This window comes from Ursus arctos, unplaced genomic scaffold (genome assembly GCF_023065955.2).
Source record: "Ursus arctos isolate Adak ecotype North America unplaced genomic scaffold, UrsArc2.0 scaffold_18, whole genome shotgun sequence".
Taxonomy (NCBI): domain Eukaryota; kingdom Metazoa; phylum Chordata; class Mammalia; order Carnivora; family Ursidae; genus Ursus; species Ursus arctos.
In genome coordinates, this window is record NW_026622852.1 from 1,848,250 (window position 1) to 1,873,602 (window position 25,353).

Consider the following 25,353-nt stretch of genomic DNA (forward strand, 5'->3'; position numbering starts at 1 on the left):
TGATAGAGGGTGACTGAGGACTTGTGACACAGCTGCGATCTTTTCACCAAGAATCCATCCACTCTGCCACCAAAGTGGGTCAGACTGGGGTCCGTGCTCCCGCATGTGACTGACATGCTTTCATAATTCTATTGTTTTTGTTCTTCTAAGCCAGAAAAGTATTAGGAAAATTTAGGCATTTTTTTTCCCCCAAGCCCTGTCCCTTTCTGTCTTGCTTTGGTAATCGTGTGCAGGATATTTCCATCCTTTTTCTTTCCTTTTTCAAGGCTTTGAAATCAATACCTCTTATGTTTGAGGGGGAGTGGGTGGGGGAACTTGCCTTACCAAGTAGCACAATGTCAAGACTTTGAAATAATTTTCCCAAAACTTTTATTGGCATAGTTGTGTGTGTGTGTGTGTGTGTGTGTGTGTGTGTGTACAGCAGAGTACATTTTTGCTTCACTTAACTCCTTGAACAGCCTGGCTTAGCAACTGTAAATAAGTTTGCCACATTCTAAGTGGGTGGTGAAGTGGAATGAATGAGGCACACAATACATGGAGTAGACAAAGTAGAAAAGGAATCCCAGGAGAAACAGGGTCACACAAAAGGCACAGACAAGGAGCAATTGTGACCGCACATCAGATAAGACTTTCACACACAGCATAGCCTGCCACCACAAAAACATGCTTAGACTGCCTTCATGTTACTGAGTCATTAGCTTACATATAGACAGACAGACAAACCTGCTCACACACGAGCATACACATACTAGCTGGTCCGTCCAATAAGTGGGAAAGATCCGTATACCACAGTCACGGAATATACAATAGGAACACGAGAGCAATACACCAAAGAATTCAGCACAGCACTGAATACTGAAAAACGAATAACAACAACAAAAGAGCAACAAAACTAAGTGTCCACAGAAAGAGAATGATTAAATAGACAGTATGCATGCATAACACTATAGACTTACTGAAAGTGATGTATAAAAGAAGAATTCCTGACATGGAGATGCTCCTGGTACATGTATTTAAAAAGTACACTGCCAAATACCATGATCCCATTTTTGTAAATTTGTAAAAAAAATGAACCAAAGTGTAAACAGCGTTTTTTCTCTGGGTGGTAAGATTAACAATAAGTTTTACTTTCTTTTTCTTGTATTCTGAATGGAAAAGACCTCAGCTACCGTTTACTAACCATTTTCTGTGTCAGGAACTTATTTACAACCTTTTTTCTGATTATCTTACACCTGTTTATTGTAAAATGTTGGAAAACTCAGAAAACCGTAGAGAAAATAAAATCACCCATTGTCCCAAAACTCCAAGATAAAAACAGTTATCATTTACGTAGATTTCTTTTCAATGCTTTTTCTTTTTCTCTTTTGTGACAGGCACAGTCAAGTATGCTGCCCATTTTTCTGTTGTGCTGTCTGCCCCTCGTTGATTTGTGACTTTTCTTTATAATTCTTTTTTTCTCCAGCTTTATTGAGATAATCAACAAAACTGTATATATTTAAAGTATACAGGGGCACCTGGGTGACTCAGTCGGTAGAGCATCTGACTCTTAATTTCAGGGTGGTGAGTTCAAGCCCCACACTGGGTGTGGAGCCTACTTACTAAAATAAAATAAGAAAAAATAAAATGAAATATACAATATAATGATTTGATATATTTTGTTAGATGATTACCACAATCAAGCTAATTAATTTACTCTTTTCTACATCATAACCATATTTATATTTAAAATAAGATTATACTCTATGTAAAGTTTTCTGCCCTGATTTTATTTGTTAACATTATGCCATGGACAATTTCTAATAACTTTCATATCATTCAGTGACATAATTTTAATTGTTATGTGGCATTAAATTATCTTATTTACCATAATTTATTTAAGTCCCCTCAAATAAAATATTACTTTTGGTTTTAAATACCAGAAGTGGCATAACAGTGAACAGCCTTCTCTTTGTCTTATTTCCTTCAGATAAATTCCTAGAAGTGGAATTTTGAATTGTATATGATGATTAATTTTAAGGTTCTCGGTACATATTGCCATGTTCCTCTCCAGAAAGATCATACCCGTCTGTACTCTCGTAAGTAGTATAGTGATTCACAGATTTCCCTGCATTATCATGACACTAGTATTAAGAAGCCCTGGGTTTCAATCTTACTTCTTTAATGTACTACCTGTGAACTGGGACAACTAAATCTCTCTCTCCCCATTTCTCTTTGTGATCAATGAAGATAATATCACCCATATCGTATGTTCTTAGCACTCAAAGGAGGTTAATGTATATGAAACATTTGGAAATGGTAAAATCCTGCCCAAATGTTAGTTGTCTTAAAAAAGGTTTTTTTCCTCTATTTTGATCTCATAGTTCTGCTCAGATATTATTAGATATTTCTATTTGGAAAGGTTTTTTTCTGAAAATTTGTCACATCTCATGTCAGCTTCACATTGCCTATTCTTCTTCCAACTAGATCCCCAAACAAACTAGTTTCTCTTCCTGAATATTCTTATCCCTTTTTGAAGGGTGTTGTGCCAATTCTCAAGGTAGAAACTGCAGTTTTTTTGAGCCCAAATCATGATCAATTCCCATTAGTCTTCCTTCCAATGGCCCATAATCCACCACTTCTTCTTTGTTGCCTTACTGCCCTAACGCTGTGCTTAAAACAGGAACTTACTGAATATCTGTGGTGCAGAACTGCATAGTATTTGACTTCCCTGCTTAAATGGAGATGGCTCCCCATTACCTGCAGGAAAAGCTCCCAAGCACAGTCCTCCATACCTGAGACTGCACTGTTCCTTTGATAACAGACTTAGAGATTTAATATTCTCTTGCCTTGCCAACCTTTCTCACCTTACTCAACACTCTCATAAGCCCAAACTTAGGCTAATGCTAATTAGTACTGCTAATGGTAGAGTTTTGTAATTGTTTTCTTGCAAAAATAAATATATGATCCCACTTCTTTTACTTGTGAACTTCTTTTATAGTCTACACATTTTCTACTCAACTAAAATAACAGGTATTAAAGGTCTTAACAAGGATCTATTAAAAAACTCAGTCCAGTGAGTCTGAGGCCCAAGGACACTAATAAACCCTCATTTCAGGTGAAAAATGCTAACAGGGGGCCTGCCGCCATGTATACAAAGATTTAGTTGACTCAATTAGGCAAAATGTGGTGATTAAGAAGGGGTGTCTGTTACCTACATTTTCTATTTCTATTTTTTTTAAGATTTTATTTTTAAATAATCTCTAAACCCAATGTGGGGCTCAAACTCCCAACACCAAGATCAAGAGTCACATCCTCCACCAACTGAACTAGGCACCCCTACGTTTTCTGTATTTCAACTGACTAACTCAATTTATTTCTGTTTCTAGATGTATTTTAATATATTTTTAAAGCATCTGCACATCCAAAAAGGCATTCTGTCTGGCTCAAACAGGATGCTTGATATAGTCAACATGGCATTAACATTTATCCCAAAATAATCAGTATTTTCTCTGATGGTGGGCTGTGACTTTCTTGCGGGATTGAGAAAGAAGGAGGTAGTGCAGTAGGACAGACATTCATGAGATTCTCTCCTTTCAATCCCAGTGCCAAAGTTACACAAAACAGAAATAGCCACAAAAAAATATAAGTCTTTTTATATTAGTTACTGATGTTATCAGCAGTCAAAAATTTGTAACAGTGGACCCCATAAAATAAAATTCTGGACCTGATGTAAATTTTCTTGTAAGAGCCCAAATGTTTGTATTCTTTTGAAGCTATGTTGTCCATTTATTTTCACCTCACGTCACCGGAATTTGTTGGTTCCGTCTCTATGGAAACCATTCAGCAGGGTGATACTGTGAAATCTCCTCACCCTCATGTGCACAGCCCTCCCTATCAGTGCCAGTGAGGTCCAGTTTTACCCTCTGGTTCAAATCAACTTTCGGTGAGTGGAAAGGAACAATATTTAAAACGCACCCAAGAACCGGGACTGAAAAGCAAAACAACATTGTCTCCCTCTCGAAATGCTGGCAGCTCCTAAAGTAAATTAACACATCCACTCACAGCCAGGAAGCAATATGGTGAATATTCTCTATGGCCACCAAGAGTGAAGGCCGCTGGCCAGTATTCCGACAGCTGAAATGCTGCAGCTCGTTCATGTACTTTGGAGGCTTATTTTGTAAGGGGAAAGACAGGCCATTTGCTTTTGAAATCAAACTTGGAGTTCGACCATGCAAACTTTTATCAATACCACAGTGGAAAAGAAACCTCAGCATGCAAATATACTTGCACACACACCAAAAGCAAAAAAACTAGTTCTTTGATGGTTCTTTCCTGTTCTCTTACTAACGAAGAAATGGAGCATATTGAAACTAAAAGCTCTGGCCAGGGATGGCAAGGCAGGAGTGATTAGGCCAACAGATCCGGCCTCGTAATGATGGGACACAAGCAACTTCATCCAGGACAAAGCACTCTGGTCAACTAGGACTGCTTTGCTATTCAAAAGCAGAAAAAGATACAAAGGTGCTGTGCTTCCCATCCACCCAGGCTAACCTCTGCTAGGCCTAGCCTAGGCAAATGGTTTGTGCCTCAGAACTACAGGTCTGGACTTGAGGCAGCAGATGAGGACAGTCTGTATTGATGGCCAAACACAACGTCCACTCCTCACAGACTCAAACACACAGAAACCAGTTATGCTTGTGGGTGGTATGAGGGTTAAGGGAATATAAGTTCACATGTCATAAAGAGTCGCCACAGTGGGTTTATTCCTGGTATAAGAACACTTTGTGCAAAGTTTACGATCAAGTCGGGTATCAGGTTTACTTTTCAAAATGCCAAAATTGGGGGGCACCTGGGTGGCTCAGTCAGTTAAGCGTCTGCCTTCGGCTCAGGGCGTGATCTCAGGGTCCTGGGATGGAGCTCCGCATGGGGCTCCCTGCTCTGCGGGGAGTCTGCCTCTCCTTCTGCTCTTCCCCCCTGCTCATTCTCACTCTCTCTCTCTCAAATAAATAAATAAAATCTTTTTTAAAAAATGCCAAAACTGGGGCGCCTGGGTGGTGCAGTCGTTAAGCATCTGCCTTCAGCTCAGGGTGTGATCCCAGCATTCCAGGATCGAGCCTCACATCAGGCTCCTCCGCTGGGAGGCTGCTTCTCCCTCTCCCGCTCCCCCTGCTTGTGTTCCCTCTCTCGCTGGCTGTCTCTCTCTCTGTCAAATAAATGAATAAAATCTTTTTAAAAAGTGCCAAAACTGTCGAAAAGTTTGTATATTGTGTGTGTGTGTGTGTGTGTGTGTGTGTTAGAGGTGGACTGATGTTTTAAGCAGAGAATGAGGGAGCAGGAGCTCAGTGGAAGCAGGGGAATGAAAAATTACAGAAACCAGGAAGGAGAGTGAAACCCATCTAGGTTTGCTAAGCAGTGCTCATAGAACTTAGGCTCCCACCCTCCCACAGAGGCTGAGAGGGCCCAATCCTCAGGTGTCCACTAGAACAAAACAGTAAAAATTTTTGGCAGCTTTGAGTTTTTTTGCACAGGTACTTTACATATTTCTGTTTTTAAGGTAAAAAAAATGGACTAATGGATGTCTCAATAGTCCATCTTATGATGGTAGGAGGAGAGCCTCTTATATAAACCAATTATTTATAAGTAAGAATTCTAAACACTGAGAATTCAAATTAAATCTAACAAAATTTATTAAATAAAATATTTTACAAAAGATGCAAAGTGTTCAGCAAATTTTTAAGATTTATTGCTGTGGAGGATGTACTTGGGTATTTCAAAAACTCATGTGGGGGCAGTTTATGATTTCCCATAGAGAAGCTGACCTTCCCTTTACTAAGTTGATATTTTTATATATGCTAACCTGAAAGACAATCTTTACATCTTGCTCTAAATACCTTTGAATTGCAGAGGGAATTGTTTATTCTGTCCTCACATAATATCGGTTGTACTGGAAATTAAAGTTACTTCTTATAGCAAGTGCTATGCACTGAAACTTGTTTTTAATGTTAACTGGCACTTGGGCGCCTGGGTGGCTCAGTCGGTTGAGCATCTGACTCTCGATTTCAGGTGAAGTCACGATCTCAGGGTCCTGGGATAAAACCCTGTGTCGGGCTCTGGGCTCAGTGCGAGTCTGCTTGCGATTCTCTCTCCCTGTCTCCCTCTGCCCCTCCCCACTTGTGCTATCTCTCCCTAAAATAAATAAATAAAATCTTAAATAAATAAATATTAACTGGCATTGTGTATATTAATGTAAAACAATGTGAATTTACTCAACTTTCCAGCTTACACTGCCTGGTATAATTATATCTGTATAAGGTATAATCTGTATCTGTGTAAGAAGCTAATTTTTATGTATTGTTATAGTTTCAGGTTATTTATAATACTTGATGTTTTGTAAAACTCGAATACAACTGTATTTATGGACCAAATAAATGGCATCTGCATACTTGGTATACATGCCTGCATAGTTAAAAAAAAAAAAAGTTATTTCTTATACCAACTAACTGAAAGAAAGAAGTCATCTAGGAATTATCATTGCCTCCCCACTCCATTTCTATGCTAGAAATGAGTGCACAACTTTCCTTTTGAGACTAAATCATCAATTGAAATAAAGTTTCGATCTAAAGATGCTGGTGTATACAGTGATGCTGACCCAACGACAAGAAGAAGGAAGGCCCAGGAGTCCCCATCTTCCCTCCTTTACAGTCAGACAATATATCCCAACGGGCAGAAGCAGCAGACGGGCTGGTCTGCTCTCAGGCACCGTGGGAGCCATGACCTCTCCCTGTCAAAAATATCCAAGGTGTTGAGATGTGAACCTCTGTTCTGTTCTTTCTATCATACAGCCAAGTGCAACGGACAACAGCAAAACAGCGAAACAGCATGGAAGTGGACTTGGGGGTTCTCCTTAAGTGCTAGAGAAACACTTTCAGGGTTGTGCAGACAGTAGCAGCCAGAGCGGGCAGAGATAAAAGCGAGCGAGTGCGCGAGGAAGCGCGCACGTGTACGCACACGTACACACGCACACACAACCTGGAAGACTAGGAATGAGTTTCCTCGTTGGTGGCGTGAGAACAGAACAAGAAACTGAGTATGTGCAGCTCAGCCCCTTCTTCTACTGTTTCTAGAAGACGCTGTTCACAGAATACATATTTCTCTTTATCTACAAAGTGCTAAGTAATAAACCTGATATTTTAATCTCCATTTACCTGATACTACATCTGTTTTTTCAATTGGTCATGTACCCAGAATGCAGCAGGGGTGGGGGGGGAGTGATGAAGGATACTCCTAAAATCATGAGAAGACAACGGACTAAGATTCTGACTCACTGAGTAAGCTCAGACATAACCTTAAAAAGAAAAAAAAAACAAAAACAAAAAAAAAAAAACAAAAACCAAAAAAACAGCCTTAAAATTCCAGGGCTTCTAAAGAATAAAGCCCTGCATCTGCCCACCTACAAGCTGACATCTTGCTCAATATGCTTACAAAGACAGAATAGACATTAAATTAGAGAGAAAGAGATTACCAGCAACCACATTTTAGAGCTCTAAAAATTTTTTACGGGAATAAGAGTAGGAAGAAACTCTACATTTCCTCTACATTTGAGTAAGGAAATTTCCCAAGCCAGAGAAAGCCAGGTAGGTTCCTGGAGGTTACAGACAACGCAGGAGTGTGGGTGTCACTGTACGAAAGTTCTGACACTCCAAGGGGGAAGGAGGTGTGGGAAAATGGGGAGAATCATGCAAATCAAAACATCGTACTCCTGTTTTCAATCTAGTAATACATTACCATCCTGCATTCTCCAGTAAATTCCGCAAAATCGTCTGCGGTACGGAGCAGTTGTAATAGCCCATGCCCATATACGATCTCCAGATCTGGTTTTTGCTGGAAATGGCATGCAGAGTTGTAAGGATTTCATTTTCACCTGATTATAACAAAGAGAGAAATATTACAGACAGAAAACATCTCAAAAGAGAGCTCTAATTGTAGTTTAAGACCTTTGTTTTCTTTGAATATATATGTGAAAACAGCTATATGGAAAATATAAGAATCAATCCCCCAGCAATACTGAGTAGTGTATGCAGAAATCTCAAAAATCCCAAAATAGCACTCAATTACCCCTCCAGTTTGGTTCCTCATAATTTTTTTTTTTTTTTGGCTTTTCTTTTTTTAGCTTTGTTAGAATTGCCCAATTTTAATACTTGCTTCATTCTGAGTTTCTTCTGTTCCCTTTACATTTCTGTGGTATTTACGCCAAATAAAAATTCTACATTCTTGGGGCACCTGGGTGGCTCAGTCGGTTACATGTTGGACTCTTGATTTCAGCTCAGGTCACAATCTTGGGGTTGTGAGATTGAGCCCTGTGTCGGGCTCTGGGCCCGGCACAGCATCTGCTTGCCCCTTTCCTTCTGCTCCTCCCCCACTCCTCCAAAGTAAGTAAAATATTTTTAAAAAATTCTTTCTCTTAGTAAAATATTGTTTTCCCTTTTATATTGCCTTATACCAATATTGGCATAAGTCTTTAACAACACATGACCTATATTTTTCTCTAAAACGCCTCTGCTAATTCGGATATTTTTTTCTTTGTGTCACCTGAAGGGCTACTTATAAAAAGCCCTTCACCCAACACTGTAAAGTGTCAGTTGTCATAAAAGATGCAGTTTTAACCAGCATTCCCATTAGGACACTTTGATAATTAAGAAGGAATTATAAAAGTTCTTGGATGCAGGGGAGACCCTGTTTGGGGTCATTCATACAATAACAACAAAATCTGACTTTTGAGCATTACTCTTTGCCAGGAATTGTACCAACTGCTTTTCATGCAGCTTAGGAATCTGAGGCATGCACAGAATCACTTGCCTGAGGCTAGATGGCTTTAAATTCAATGGTTACAACCCAGTCTGTCTAACTCCAGATTCTAGACTTTCCGCACTGGGCCAGGTACAGACCTGCTACAGGAATAGCAATTACACTGAAAAACAGTTTCTAGATACAAAGGAACTTATATGGTTCTTTCTCTACCCTTACGCATATAGATACATCATTGTGCTAAAAATTTAACTACTTGGGCAAACATCTGGCTCTTTTCAGATCTTCTCAGGGATTCGATCATTTAAATCTTAGAACTGTCTGATTTTATTGTTATTATATCAGAGAAAAATCTATATACAGCAGCCTCTAGAATGGCAAACTAGCTAAGAGGTTGCTTCACTTTGTTTTAACCCTACTTAACTCTATGTGAATATTACTCTCATTAATCCTTCTTTATCCTCAGTGAAAACACTTTTACCCTCCATCCTACCCTTCCACTCCACATGTTTTCACAAGAAATAAATTCACAAGAGGTGTGTCATTTTGCCAGACCAGGTTAAGGAAAGAGAAGACAGTTTTGTAAGTATCAGTTTCATGAGTAAATGTCATCCAACCGCCTTATGATAGACAATCTTACCGTCTTCCATTGAAAGTATAGGAAATAGAACTGAAAGTTAAATAAACCAATATCTGAGGAGATACGCAAGTACAGCATCCTGAGGAGCAATCGTGCAAGAAATCCAATCACTTCCCAGAGCCTTCTTAGGAGAGGGCGAACGAGAACCCTTTACGAGCTGGGATTGACTAGCAGTGCCTGGTAGGCACACAATTCAGCAAGGCTAGCTTCAATTCAGATTGTGCAAGAAGGACAGATCCCTGTTCCATACTATGTGATGAGGACAAAAGGTCTAGTTCCCAAATGAGGATGGTCTGTGAAGGGCTTTATCTGTCAGATCAAGAGTTTAACCTTTAGGAATAATAGAGTAATAAATAATATGATCTTTTCTACATTATAGAAAGATAATTATTGATATGATGGCTAGGTCAGAGAGGAGACCCTGGAAATAGGGAGAGAAGTAAGAAGCTAGTACATTATTTCAGGAGGGAGATGGGCAAAGGAGTGTTGTGAATTGAACTGTGTCCTCTAAAAAGATACGCTGAAGTCCTAACCCCTGGTACCTGTGAACATGATCTTATTTGGAAATAGCGTTTTAATGATGTAATCAAGTTAAAATGAACTCATGCTATATTAGGGTCAGTCCTGATTCAGTGACTGCCGTCCTTACGAGAAGAGGGAAATTTGGACACAGAGCCACACATATGAGGAGAACACCATGTGAGGACAGAAGCACCATAAGATCAACGAGCCTTGCTTCTCAAGCTTGACTTTTTCTTATTTACCTTCTTTTAGGAACAAAGTGAGTTAAACAAATGAGCAGTCCTCCGTACACCAAACTAATGGACACTCCTGAGTCATCAAGAGTAGGGTAGGTTCTTGGCCATGCTTCTGAAATGCTGCGCATTTACTCCAGAGCAAACCCCACAGCAGTGCACATTCTTCTCACTCTTCCTTCCAACCTCACAAAAACAGCTTCCTCCTATAAACAGGCCCAATTCCGGTAAACGCCTTCCTTAATGTGAATGGCCATGAAACTAATCAGGGGGAAAATGAGACAGAAAGAGAAAGGGAGGGTCCATTAAGAAACACTTGGAGACAATGTGTCATTCTCCAAATGCCTGCCTACAGTCACTGTGCATACAGTCAAACCCCCAGCCACAAAAGTCCTCAAGTAGTCCTTTAGGGTTTCAAGCAGTAAGTTCCTTATATGGAATAAATGCCTGCTTCCGACCTTGTTTATTCCTCTGCCTCTGAGCATGGCATAATGCCCTGGTTCTAATGTACCAAGAACAGAGTTCAGTGACCTCGGCACCACTCTCTTAAGAATCCACAGGTGGATCTCACACTGTTCCTCTTCGCAGAATTCAGAATGAACACTTTCTCCTTACATAATTCCACATAAGAGACTTTCCAATAGCAACTCCCTTGCGACCAGCACCTAAAATATCAAGCGGGGCTTTGTACCAACCACAAATAAATACTTCCTAACAGGAATAAGCCAATTTAGCTATTAAATACTTGATGCACTCCAGGTCCAGGTCCATGTATGCCAATTTTGACAAGAACTGGAAAAAATGTCAGGATAGACAGGCAGGTGTATGGATCAATATTCCTGCTATACCGAAACACACATTGTTCCCCACTCTTAAGCTGTTATCCCTAACACATAACCCTATGATTACTTTTTGTGTCAATTGTATGAAAAAATACATCCACGCTTTGTTTTTGTTTTTTGGCAATCTTAAAATATTAGGCCTAAGTTTCCACAGCGAGTATATATGATTCTGCCATTTATATTTAAAAAAATAAATACATATGCATATGCTATATTTTAACAGAGTATCTCTAGAAGGATTCTCAAGAAACAGATAGGAGGAGACTGAAGGAGTCTTGCTTTTTCTTACATATCTTTCTGTGTTTTTTAACTTTGGACATTATGCCTGTTATTCAAAAATTAAAAACGCAATTAAAATGCTACGCACAGAACAAAATCCTCCTTGTGAAATATAATATGAGGGCAGACACCTGTCAGTCCCCACAGTGGCCAAAGGTCCACAGAGCATGTTCCGGGAAGTCTGGCAGCACCCAGCACAGAACAGCCACTCAACTAGTGTCAGAGCCTCCCTCCCACTCCCTGCCCTTCGTGTACTTGGCCAGATGCACGGAAAAGTTCTCTAAGGAAATCATCAGGACAGAACGCCAACCCACTCATATCTGAATGTGCCTAGAAAGGCCTTTTCCTGCCAGAGGCTGAAGGGGAAAGCTGGGGCCAGAATGTTAGGACAGAGACCACCTTAGCGTATTTTTCTTGCCAGCCTGCAGATCCTTGGCTTCAAACCTGCTCAGAAAACCATGGGGTGGGGTCAAGGGTCTCAATCGAGATAAACAGACCATGAATAATAGCACTTGTCAGGACATTTTCTGATTTTCTGAGTGGAACCTGGAATTTGCATACAAGTTCCATCGTACTGTGTAGCCTTTCTGTAGCTTCACCTAATCATTTGCAGCACCCTCTCCTCCCCCATAATAGGCTGACTTAACCCACTTACCCAGCCCATAAGCCCTACTCCCTCTTATTTGTCAGATTTCTTCCCCCTACAAAGGACAGTTTCACAACCAAAGTCTGTGAATCACAGAATTTCTTCATTCCAGGAAGGTAAACCAATCTGTAAGCTCTGTGTCATGTAGAATAAGGACATGGAAACTCTTCAAATTGAAAACGCTTCAAGACGCACAGAGGGGCACCCGCCCTATGTGACAAGATGTGCTTGGGACAGGGCCATGCAGGCCTGACTGGGGCTCTGATCTACCTGGCCCTAATCCTGCCAGGTTCTTCCCCATCTTCTGGCTCAGTTAATTAACATCCCATTGCACCCAGCCCCTCATTACCCCCAGGGGTTAAATCTCTCCAGCAGGCACCTCCAATGTCAAAAGGAGCTAAGGCATGTCCAATCTGTGTTTGTGATGGCTCCTTGGTCCCTCGTCCCCATAGGAGTGAGCTGTCCCTACAGCCCTTCCTGTTTACCCAAAAGAAATAGAGGTTCAAGATCTTAATACTAGATGTAAGAAAACTAGAACACCCCACAGTGGGGAAGTGGGGACAAGTGGCACCATGTCTGCTATTTTCCCCTTGGTCTTGGGTCACGCTACTTTCTATGGGAGGCCTCCTCTACCACCTCTCTTCATTTAATCTACGACCATTTTTTAAAGAAATGTACAGAGAAACATTGCAATTCACATTACCTGGAATACCAGTTTACCTATATAATCAGGCCAATTGGTAAGTTTGAAATGAGAATCAGGGTGGAAGTCCCAGAGTATTTGTTTTTCCTCTTTGCAGCCCTGTGGGGACACTGTTACAGCCAGCAGAGCAAAAACAAGAAGAGGACATGTTCTAGGAGTCCAACTCAAACATTTTAACATGCTTGCAGGAAAGAGATAATGTTTTATAGATCACAGGAATAGGCAAAGGGAGAAAGTTATAGTCCAACCCAGAATCTCTCCCACTAAATTATAATCTCTTTGTGAGCAGGGCCATAGCAGGTTGCTAGGCACATAGTAGGTGCTCAGAAAATACAGGTGAATCAAGGTGTTACAATGAAAACTCGCCTAAATTCCCACATATAGCTAGCTCAAATATTCACAATAATCAACCAACGCAGAATCTCATGATGACAAAGCAATGCACAAACTGTTCTCATGTTTAGTTCAACTGCATCCCTAAAAGTATGGGCTTCAGAGAAACGTTTATAAATGGAAAACCACATCTATTCTGTTAAGTTCTGTGAAATAACACAGTGCATTAATTAATGCAGTAATTTCAGAATTTTAGAAATTTTATTTCGTCATTGTTTAATCGGTATGTTGATGATGTGGGCATTGAGAATCCTTACTAAAATTCTGTTTGCATTTCTGCAAAAAAAAAAATTTTTTTTTTTTTTTTTTTTTTTTTTTTTTTTTGGTAAAAATACTAGATTTCTCCCTACTTGGATGCTCACAATAGCCGTTCTGAACCTTACCCACTTTTCTCTAATGCTCAGTCTCCCGTTTCCTGTCTCTCACTCGGATCATCGGACAGGCAACCCCTCAACTCTTCTTACTTCAGAGTGTCCTTACATCCTCTGGTTGACTGTACTCCCTCTTATGCCTAAGAAAGGTCCAGATATGCCAGTGCAGTCCATAACCCCCTGCCTGAAAATTTATCCTCCAGCCTCTTGAATTACTTCACTTCAGACAGCTCTGCCTCCTTTTACATGCTCTATTTCCCAACATCCTGACTTCCACTTTTCTCCCCCTATTCCATACCTAGAACATCTCAATCCCAAGAATTCATTTTGAAGACTCCCTAATCTGGAACTCCATCTCTCATCTCTCTCTTGAGCTCTAGACTCATTATTTCCAACTATTGCTACAACATTTCCAAATGCATGTTCCATGAATACCTCAAACAATTCTGCTCAAATATTCATGATCTCTCCTTCCTCCAGACCCCTCTGCTTCTCCCTATTTCCAGTTAATGACATTACCATCACCTCGAGACACTCAGCCTAGAAACTGACTGACAGCCCTCTGGATCAACCACCATGTTTATACTAAAACCATAATTCCCACAGGCTGCTCCCAGCCAATTACTAAGAACAGCAAGAGAACTAATGCAGACCCATTCTTGCAAGATGTGGGACCCCTCCCATGGGTGAGTTTGGCTCAAAGACTTCCATTTGGACTGACCAAAACTTTCTTAGATCTATGCTTGCAGCCTAAGATTTTCCTAGCCATTCCTCTCCTTCTATCCTTCTCCGCTTCCACCAGGGTCAGACCTCCATCACAGTCTAAAGACTCCCCTGCCTTCTCCTGTTTCCACTCCCAATAAATTTCTTGCATATCTAATAAACTCATCCTGGTGAGTATATTTTGGTGGACCTGAACTAACGTACGTTTCACATATCACCTCTAAACTCTCCAACAATCTCCCAGCTGGTCTCCCTGCCTCTGATCTCAGAGGCACTCGGCAAAACACAAATCATGTCATTACCCTCTGTAATAACTGTTAATGTCTTCTCATTGCAGAGAAAAACAAAACCCTTATCATGGCCCTGAGCCCTCCATATCTTGTTTTAAGTGCTTTTCTGCAGACTGATGTTCTACATAGATGGTCATTCACCATATCCCTCAAATAACCATACATTTTTTTTTTAAGATTGTATTTATTTGACAGAGAGAGACAGCCAGCAAGAGGGAACACAAGCAGGGTGAGCGGGAGAGGAAGACGCAGGCTCCCAGCGGAGGAGCTGATGCGGGGCTCGATCCCAGGACCCTGGGATCACACCCTGAGCAGAGGGCAGATGCTTAACGACTGCGCCACCCAGGCGCCCCTCAAATCACCATGCTTCTGCTCATGCCTTAACCTCACCAAAGCATTCATCCTATTTACAGATCTTATTGCTACTCAGTATCTATCTCCCTATTAGTTATAAGCTGTAGTCAGGGATCATATCTTTATCATCCTTTACCTGTGACTCTTACCCTCAGTGACTGAAACAGTATCTTATCTCCAACAGAAGCTTCTCAATAAATGAGAAAGGGAAGCAGATGGAGGAAGCTATAGAAATAGATTTGATGATAGTATCTTATAACCCATTGGTGACAAAGGTGAGTAGGGTGCCACAGTTACTGTGTAGGCAAATGGTCCTGTGTACCTTGACACTCCTTAGGGGTAACACTATCTTTATGATACAGTATGACAGAGTTCATTGATAGCACCGAATATTTTTAAAAGTTAAATAAAATTCATTATAATTTAAGATAGGAAGTATGTGTTAATTTGGATGAATGTGGTAGTTTTAAAAATGTCTGCAGGGAAAAAAATGTGTGCAGTATGTTTTTAGGGCAGTGAAACTATTCTGTATGATACTTAGAGGTGGATACGTGTCATTATACATTTCTCCAAATTCACAGAATGTACAACACCAAGAGTGAACCTTAATGTAAACTATGACCTCTGGGTGTTTATTTGTCAATGTGTGTTCATCAGTTGTAACAAATGTATCACTCTGGGGGGTATACTGATAATGGGAGAGGCTACCTGGGGGCAGGAGGTATGTGGGAAATCTCTGTACCTTACACTTAATTTTGCTGTGAACCTAAAACTGATCTAAAAAATTAAAGTCTAATAAAAATATACATCTGCAAATTCCTTTACAGTCCTCCTTTCAAAAGGTGGAGACTTAGCATAATATCCTCTAGGTCCATCCACACTACTGTAAATGGTATGATCTCATCCTTCTTGTGGCTGTGTAATACTCCACTGTGTGTATGTATGTATACATACACACCCCCTATATCTTATTCATTTTTCTATCCATGGACACAGGTTGCTCTCATATCTTAGCTATTAGAAGTAATGCTACAATATACATAGTGCTGCATATATCTTTTCGAATTAGTGTTCTCATTTTCTTTGGTTAAATACCCAATAGTGGAATAACTGAATCATACGATATTTCTTTCATAACTTTTTTTGGAAACTCCATACTGTTTTCCACAGTGGCTGTACCAATTTACATTCCCACCAACAGTGCACAAGTGTTCCTTTTTCTACAACATCTTTGCCAACATTTATTATTTCTTGTTTTTATTTTAGCCATTTTGACGGGTATAAGGTGATATTGTGGTTTTGATTTACACTTCCCTGAAGATTAGTGATGTTGAACATCTTTTCATATCTCCGTTAGCCATTTTCATATCTTTTTTGGAAAAATGTCTATTCAAGTCCTCTGCCCATTTTTTAATCAGATTGTTTTTTAGTGTTGAGTTGTGTAAGTTCTTTATATACTTTGGATATATTATGCTAAGCCAAAGTCAGACTGAGGAAGACAAATACCGTATGATTCCACTCATAAGTGGAATCTAAAAAAACAAACAAAAAATAGAATCGTAACTATAAATACAGAGAATTTGATGGATTGTTGCCAGAGAGGCGGGAGAGTGGGGAAATGGGCAAGACGGGTGCAGGGGAGTCGGAAATACAGGTTTGGAATGAATAAGCCACATGAATAAAAGGCACAGCATAAGCAATATATAGTCAATGATATAATAATAGCATTCTATGGTGACAGATGGTAGCTACCCTTGTGGTCAGCATAGAGAAGGCATAAACTTGTCAAATCACCACATTGTACATCTGAAACCAATGTAGCATTGTGTGCCAACTATATTTAAATATAAACAAAATTTTAAGTGAAAGTTAATTCCCCTTCCCTTAAATTCAAGCCAGACTTAATGAGTCACTCTAATCAATAGAAAGTGGTGTTAAGTGATGCTACAGGAATTCCAAGGGTAGGTCATAAAAAAGATAGCTTCTGCCTGGCTCTCTTTCCCTCTCTTGAATCACTGGTTCTGGGGGAATCCAGCTGCACCTAAGCAGCTCACAGACAGACCCATGTGGGGGCACTAAGACCTCCCGCTAACAGCCAGCACCAATCTGCCAGCCGTCATGAGTGAGCCGCGTTGGAAGTGGCTCCTTCAGGCCCAGACGAGCACCCACCGATGTGACTGCAATATTATGAAAGACTCGGAGCCAGAACCATCCAGCCTGGCTGCTCCTGGATTGTTGACCCACAGAAACCGTGAGGATAATAAATGTTCATGGTTGTTTTAAGCCACAGAATTTTGCAATTAATTTCTTATCCAACAGATAACAGGTATAATAGCTCCCCCCCAAAAGTCAGTTCTAAAATTAATATAAAAGAAGTAATTTCATTTATATAAAATATATTTGATGATACTGGATCAAGTCCATGATCCTTTAGCAAGATGAAGGGGGAAAAAGTTGTTTTTATATTTTATGTTCTTTGTCCCAGTCACGGGACCTATTTTATTTGCCCTCTCATCACTGTATGTTTACACGTTTGTATCCTTTGTATGTCAAAAAGTAAGGATGTCCAAAACATTTTATTATTTCTTAAAGATTTAGTTACTTATCTGCGAGAGAGCCACAGAGAGAGAGAAAGAGCAGGACCAGAGGGACAGGGAGAGAGAAAATCTCAAGCCGACTCCACACTGAGCACAGAGTCCGATGTGGGGCTCAGTCTCACAACCCTGAGATCAGGACCTCAGCCGAAATCAAGAGTCAGACACTTAACCAACTGAGCCACCCAGGCACCCGCAAAACATTTTAATGCAAAAATGATAACTCATAAAGACTGAGATATCAAGTTTGTATCTTAATTTTAAAAAGGGGGAAAAGCTGATTATTTTAGGATGCATCTCTTTTAAAATTAATATTTTCATTTCTCCACTTCTATAGGGATATACCTCCACCATTTAACTGAAATATCACTGTTGTATAATAAAAAATATATATGGTCTTTGGAATTTGGGTAATAGGATTATTTGTTATTCATAAGAAGCCCTTTGTGGAGTGCCTGGGTGGCTCAATCAGTTAAAGGCCTGCCTTTGGCTCAGGTCATGATCCTGGGTTCTTAGGCTCCAGCCCCAGGTCTGGTACCCTGCTCAGCAGGCAGTCTGCTTCTCCCTCTCCCTCTGCCCCGCCCCCACCTCATGCTCGTGCAAGCATGCGCTCTCTCTCTCTCAAATAAATAATCTTTTTTTTTTTTTTTAAAAAAAGGCCTTTTGATCACACTTGAGTTTATGCTAATGAAGTGATTTGGAGTGGGGCCCTACATAGCCTCAGGATGGGGCTGGCTAGAAAGACCAAGAAAAACCAACTAATTAGAGGGTTGGAACTTTCCTGGCCTCACCCACAGACCTCTGGGAAGGAAAAGGGTTGGGGGTGGGAGGATACAGATTAAGGTATAAAAACTCTTGAACAACAAGACTGGATGACCTTCTGGGATGGCTAATGCATCCACATCCCAGGAGGGTGGTGAACCCCAAGTCCCACAGGGAAAGAAGCTCCTGTGCTCAAAACCCTTATGGGCCTCATCCTATCTTCTACAACGTCCTTTAAAATAAACTGGTAAACATATGGAAATGTTTCTTTGAGTTCTGTGAGCTGCTCTGGCAAATTAATCAAACCCAAGAAGGCGGCTTTGGGAACCTCCAATATGTAGCTTGTTGGTCAGAAGCATAGGTGGACTTGGGACTGGCATCTAGAGAGGGGACAGTTTTGTGGAACCAAGCCCTTAACCTGTAGGATCTGATGCTATCTCCAGGGAGCTAGCGTCAGAATTGAGTTAAATTTGTCGAACACCTAGTTGAACTGCTTTGTGGTGTCGGAACATACACCAGAATCCCCAAATGACGACAGCACAAGTATTCTGATAAGATTCCATCAATGATGAGATCCCAATAATACTAAACTACGTCCCTAATTGTGCTTGCCATGTTGCATTTGCCTTTTCTTTTTCTCAGTGAAGATACTGCCTTTATTTCTTTGCATGTTTTCCTTATATACACGCAAAAAAAACAGTCAATGTAAAGATAACTGCTTTTGCTTCTAACTCTTTACATTGTTTCAGAAACCCTATTTCTCTATCCAACTTCACATTTCTGAGCACTCGTAGCATTTTATCCATAGTTCTCATGGCACCTGGAACTTTTTAACTTTCTGACATAATTTATATTAAGAAGGCTTCTTGAGGATAGTGATTATGTTTATTCACCTATGTTTCCTCACAGAGCTTTAGCCATACTAGATGGCCAATGAACATTTAGCAATTCAGGCAATTGATTGACCGTCCAAGGTATCACTCAGATCAGCAGCTGTCTGCCTAAAAAGAATTAATTATAAAAACATAAGGACAAGACAGATTCTATTGTGAGAGACTGAATACACAAATACACAATGGCTAGACCATATATTACCACATAACTTTCACCCACAACCTGCAGCAACCTGCTCAAGAAACCAATACCTTTTCTAAAACAAACACCAGAAGACAGCCTGCTGTAAGTTAGACTTGGAGAAAGCCAAATTGCTATCTTCAAGGGACAATTCAGCAAACTGCACAATAACTTATGTAATAATTGGACCAAAATTATTGGCCAGGACTTGATTAATAATTAACAGCTTCTTGAAGTTTGGTCTTGGCTTCCAAAGTAGGACCAACCATACAAAGCCAAATATGCATCCTTAACCAATCACATAGGATCCCCTGCTCTATTTGCCCTCCTACATCTTCTGCATGCCAATAGCCCCCAACATGGGTATACCTAAAGCCTTTCCTTTATTTCACTATAAGGCTTTCCCATTCCTCTGCCAAAGCAAAAGTCTGACTCCCTTGCTACAAGTTCAGAATAAATAGCCTTTGCTTTTCTCATTTGGCTGGTCTTCATTTATTTCCACAGGAAATATAAGGAAAATCCATTGGTATTATCCTAAAGACAAAATAATTCATATAAGCTGGGAACTTGGTCAGGAATAGGCCAAGGGAGAGCCTTGTCACAAACTTAGGAGTCTACAGGCAAAACCCAAAGATGGATATCATCCAGCTGAAAGATACCTGACATCCACAGCCTGGGGAACAGCTGTTCTGTTTAGGTGTCCTTGAGGTCAGGGCAGGAGAGTGCCCAACCCCACTTAGGTGACATAGTCATCACCCACAGCTGCATTACACAACATCCCCTCTGTTAACCATTTATTAAACACCACTCTCAACGATGTGGCTTAGAACATTAAGTTCCCACAAGTTCATCAAAAGTCTCATGGCGACAGCTCAGCTGCTTGGTTCTGGTTGAATAATATGAACATTAGGGGGTTAGTTTCTCCTCGCTTTTCCTAAGCATTCTCACAATAAGCAATGTGCAATTTTGTGTAAATTTAAACCCTGCAATTTCTGTGAAGTTATGAGCTAATTCAGTCTGGTTAGCTTGAGATGACTTCATTGAAAATACTACACAGCAAGGCATGCCATAGCTAAAAGTGATTGGGTTGGTTCATAAAGTACTTTTAAATTTGGTAGTAACTACAAAATAAATATATAGTTATTGTAGAAAATCTAGAAAAAGCAAGGCAATAAAAAGAAAGCTAAAATCATCCATCATGGCCCATCCAGGGAAATGAATGCTCCCATTGACACATATCCTTTCAACTTTTTTCTCTTTCTTTATGTGCGTATGTGGGTGAGGGAGGGTAGATTCACTTGAACAGGATGACAACAGTTTTGAATTGAGTAGCTTTCCTTATTTCTCTGAAGCATGATTTGCTGAGAATCCAGCTAATAATGAAGGTATTCTTTCAAAGCACTTAAATGTCCAAGGGGAGGGGAGCATCCTCATGACAGATGAATCATCTGTACTTGCTTGACTCTGTCAGGCCACTCAGTCTTGTACGTGATGGCCCCTGCCTGCAGCAGCCTCCCCCAGCCTTGCCCAGCAGAGCATCACTAGTCATCCTTCAACACCCAACCCTAGTCCTGCCCCTGTGACCCCTTCCCTCTCCCTGCCAGTGGCTGAGAGTTCCCACATCGGTGCTCTAAGCAAGCCACTGCACTTCCAACCAGAGCAGTCGGCATATGGCCGGGGGAATCTGGTATGACTGGATTTGTGCTTATCTGTTAACAATGAAGACGGTGGTTTACTAGTGGTTGGAGGGTGGACAGTGGAGCTGGGCTGCTTGGGTCGAAGTCTGTCTCCACTGCAAGTTGACACAGCCTTTGTATGCTATGCTATCTTTATCTTTAGAACAGATAATGGTACTTACCTCATAGGGTTGTACTAAGGACTAAATTAACACATGAAAAGTACTTTTAAAAGTGCCCAATACATGGTAAGCACTACATAAATGTTTGAAATTACTAAATTATGTGTAACAACTAACCCAAGTATCTCCATGGTACTTACAGCTCTCTGTCTTCCTTTTACTCAGCAATGGGGGCATTTAAGACTCATATAACTAACTAGCTCTTATTAGTTTCCTGTGTATACAGTGAACAAGTATTGGGTCCAGAATTCCTCCCTGACTATAACAGAACACAGGCATTCAACATTAAACCATTTGGACAACGCTGCTCCACTATAGAGATGCTACTCCTAGAAGTTACGCGGACCAATCTGCTCTCCCCATGTGGAGAACATTCAACACCTCAGTAAAACACTGATGCCTTTCTGACACATTCTGTGCCTACCCCAACCAGAGCTCACTCTTTCAAGAAGCAAGCTTTGTTGGAGAGCCAGTTCACTTCAAGGCAAGGAAGTGGCAGGGCTGGTGGCAGGGGGACCTCCTGACTGTGCAATATTTTCTCTGAGTCACCTCAGAATAACCAGATGGAACCAGCCCCAAATTTCACAGAAGCCACTGGGTTTAAAGTTTATAGGTAACTTGCAAAGTACTTATCAGGAGCCTGGTTCCAATGAGAGAAAGAAGGAGAAATGGAGTCCCCCAATGTTCACATCATTCAGCTGGAAGTGAGTAGCTGAGCTTTTAGACAGACAACTTTGACACGTTTCCTAGGCTCTGATGTTCTTAACATCTTATTTTAGAGTATACTGTAAAAAGGGCTGAACTAAACATTTTCTAACTTTGACAATCTAAGAAAGTCATGACCTAAGGCTTGCTTTAAAAATATACAACTCGGGGGGTGCCTGGGGGGCTCAATGGGTTAAGCATCTGGCTCTTGATTTCAGTTCGGGTCAGGATCTCAGGGTTGTGGGATCAAGTCCCACATTGGGCTCCCTGCTCAGTGGGGAGTCTGCTTGAGTTTCTCTCCCTCTGCCCCTCTCCCTGCTCACTCCCTCTCTCTCAAATAAAAATAAATAAATCTAATGTATATATAAAACTCTTGGGGCACCTGGGTGGTTCAGTTGGTTAAGTGACCAACTCTTGGTTTCTGCTCTGGTTGTGATCTCAGGGTCGTGAGATCAAGACCTGTGTTGGGGAGTCTGCTTCAGTTTCTCTCTCTCCCCCCCTTTTGCCCCTCCCCCCTAAAATAAATGAATAAATCTTTAAAAAAAAAATATACAACTCTTCACTTTTTAAACATCCAGTAAATCAGGATTATGATTTCCTAAAATTGAAATAGATAAAGCTTCCAGCTATCCCTAGGTCTCAATCAGTTCAACCGAACAAAATGTGCAGATTTCCTTCTAAAGGCAAGGTCCCTGCCATCAGGAGAAATGGTTCAGATCTGAAACCAACCAGGGAAGCAGTCCTCATCATAGCTTGAGTTACATTAGCCTGCTGGAGCTGGACTGGCTTCAAACCTGAAGTAACCTATTTTTTTTGGAGGGGGGAGGGGCAGAGGGAGAGAAAATCTTAAACAGGGTCCACACCCAGCCCAGGAGTCTGACTTGGGGCTTGATCACGACCCTGAGATCTCAGGATCCTGAGATCATGACCTGAGTGGAAATCAAGAGTCAGTCACTTAACCAACTCAAGCCACTCAGGTGCCCCCATCTTTATTTTGTTTTTAAGTAGACAACTTGAGGGATGCCGGGGTGGCTCAGTGGGTTAAGTGTCTGATTCTTGATTTCCACTCAGGTCATGATCTCAGGGTTGTGGGATCGAGCCCCCAGTTGGGCTCTGCACTCAGTGAAGTGTGCTTGTCCCTCTCCCTCTGATCCTCACCTGGCGTGCATGCATGCCCATGCTCTCTCTCTCATAAATAAATAAATAAATAATAAATAAATAAATAGCATCTTTAAAAGAAGTTTGCCATCTATATATCCCTTCTGTCCTAAAACTTAAAATAAAACTAAGTACCTTCTCTTCACCTGACTCCAAGAGTAAAGAGACAGCATCTCTATGATTCAAAACCAGATAACCCCCAAAAGAATTCTTTCCTGTTTAGAGAGAGAGGGAGAGAGTGCTCTTCAGCTCTGCCTGACCAATCCTTTGACATGTGAATTCACGACTAAGTCCATGGAAGTCAAGTGCTCAGATAAAAATACCTCTGAAAGTCAGTCTTCAGACTACTAAAAATATTTAAATGTATAATAAAATTCTAATTCTATGAGTAAACTAAACTTTCTTAACCAAGCACAAATCTTATTTGCATGTTTCTTTACAAAAATCATTTGAACTTGAAGAGTACTGCTGTCTTACGCTAGGCATAAGTAATGAAATTGGACATGAGATAAAACAACGTGAAGCTGTAGTCCTATAAAGAAAATTGGGCTGGGAGAGCACATGTCTGCATCTCCTATTTTTGCCACTTCCCTAGTTGTATGATCATAGGCAATTCCTTTTCCCTTCAGATTATCCTGACTTGCACAGAGGTGATGACACCTCTCTAAGCCCAAAGGACATGAGAACCGTGGCCTGGGACGGTTGCCTGGGAAGTGGGGAGTCCTGCACACGCGTGTGTGCACTGCCTTCCGCTGGGAAGTTTGCAGGCGCCTAGATAAAGACCTAGAAAGGTGAGGCATGGATTCCAACCTAGGGTACAGAACTGACTGCTCCGGGAACTAAATATTCCACCGTCTCCCGCCCCTTAAGGCACCCGCCACTGTTTTATTTTAATAAACATATTCCCAGTCCTGGGCAATCCCAACCCAGAGCTGGCTTTTCAAAGACTACAGAAGACAAATAGGCCAGAGCAAGCGGAGTCTAAGGGAGCCCTCCCGCAACTTACAAATAGGGTCTTCCATTTTCAAGGGTCTTTTCAAGCGGATGCTGGCGGGGACCGTCTTCTCAATCAGTTCATCAATGCTCTAAAATTAAAACGTAAGTCCGTGAACACTACAGGGAGAGGAAAGTGCTTCGGAAGTTAAAAGAGTCACCTCTGTGTTTTGCATCTACAAAGGCTTATGGGAACCTCATTTAAATCGCCTAATTAGGGTTTCTATTTTAAAAAGAAAAGAACAATTCTGAGCAAACCAGAAATCACTTGGAGGAAAGCAAATGAATTCGATTAGTGATTCCACCGCTCCAGGTTTGGTCCTCCTTTTGCAAAGTTAGGGTTCATCAGGAGGGCGAGTTGGGTTGAAAAACATAAGGGTCTGAGGCGCGAAGAGCGGATGGAGAAAGTAAACGAGTGAGAGAAGGCTGGGGCACAGGAACCGAACTCGCGGGCTCGCTGCCACGCCAGGGCCCCAGACTTGGGAGCGGGTCCCACGCGGAGCAAAGCAGAGCTCTGGGCGGGGGACCGGAGGCCGCGCCGGCAGAAACCGGGCAGGGCGGGATGAGGCCCTAGAAGGCCGAGCGGGGTTCTTACCGCCAGCCCCAGGGCCTGGAGCATCTCCCTCTGGTCTTTGTCCCCGGGGCCGATGTGCCTCCGAGCGAAGTCGTCGTGTCGGGGCAGGAGGCGCTCGAGGAGGCGCGAGTCCCCAGCCCTGCTGCTGTCCCCGCCGCCGCTGCTGCTGTCACGGCCCCGCGGGACCCAAAGCGGTCCCGTGCCTCCAACCAGGCGGCGGCCGCCCCCGACTCCACAGCCCAAACGCAGACCCCAGGCCCTGGCGCACGTCTGCATGGTCGCGGCCACAGTCCCCTGCCCCGGCCCGCGAGGGTCGGCCGCGCTCTCGGCCTCTTCTGGTCGGAGTCCTCCGGGTGGCGGCTGCCTTCTGCCTGGAGCCCCTTCTCGTTGGACGAGCGGCAGACAGACGGATGGGGCCTCGTGGGCAATGAATGGGCGCAGCGCTCAGCCGGAACACGCGCGCAAAGTTGTTGCTCCACGCGAGGCACCTGCTTCGCACACTTTAAGCTTTGCCCTGCCGGCGGGCGGTGGGATGGGGCCAGGAAAGGCTCCGCCAATGGGAGTGGACAGAGGGGCGGGGGAGGGGCACACCCCGCCCCGCCCCCTCTCCTGCTCCCTTCTCAGGCCCTCAGCAGTCTCGCTCCTGGCTCAGAACCGGCCGACCTCATCACTCCTACTCGGTCTAGGGTTGATGCGGAGACCGGGGCGATCCACGCACTCGGGGCTAAGGTCTGGGACCGCACTGGCGCGGGATCCGGCTGCACGACTGCAGGCGAACTGCCTGAGGAACTCAGCTGAGATGAAAGATGATTCTGATAGAGAAGACGGGCTCGAATAGTTTCCATTCATTAATTT

The 25,353-nt window shown here is 42.0% G+C and overlaps 1 protein-coding gene across 2 annotated transcripts in view; it reads right to left on the reverse strand.

The window, feature by feature from the left end:
• GLDC (glycine decarboxylase) overlaps positions 1-25,020 on the reverse strand; it is a 97,188-nt gene extending 72,168 nt beyond the window's left edge. The window contains exons 1-3 of one of the 2 annotated variants that reach the window (XM_026506547.4): positions 24,520-25,020; positions 23,938-24,016; positions 7,765-7,900 (exon numbers count right to left, since the gene is read on the reverse strand). In XM_026506547.4, the coding sequence (XP_026362332.1) occupies positions 7,765-7,900; positions 23,938-24,016; positions 24,520-24,774 (470 nt within the window). In that variant the 5' untranslated portion in view covers positions 24,775-25,020. Of the gene's footprint in view, positions 1-7,764; positions 7,901-10,188; positions 10,441-23,937; positions 24,017-24,519 lie in introns of those variants that run through there. The other variant, XM_057313426.1, reaches the window with a different exon arrangement.
• Positions 25,021-25,353: the final 333 nt, after the last annotated feature.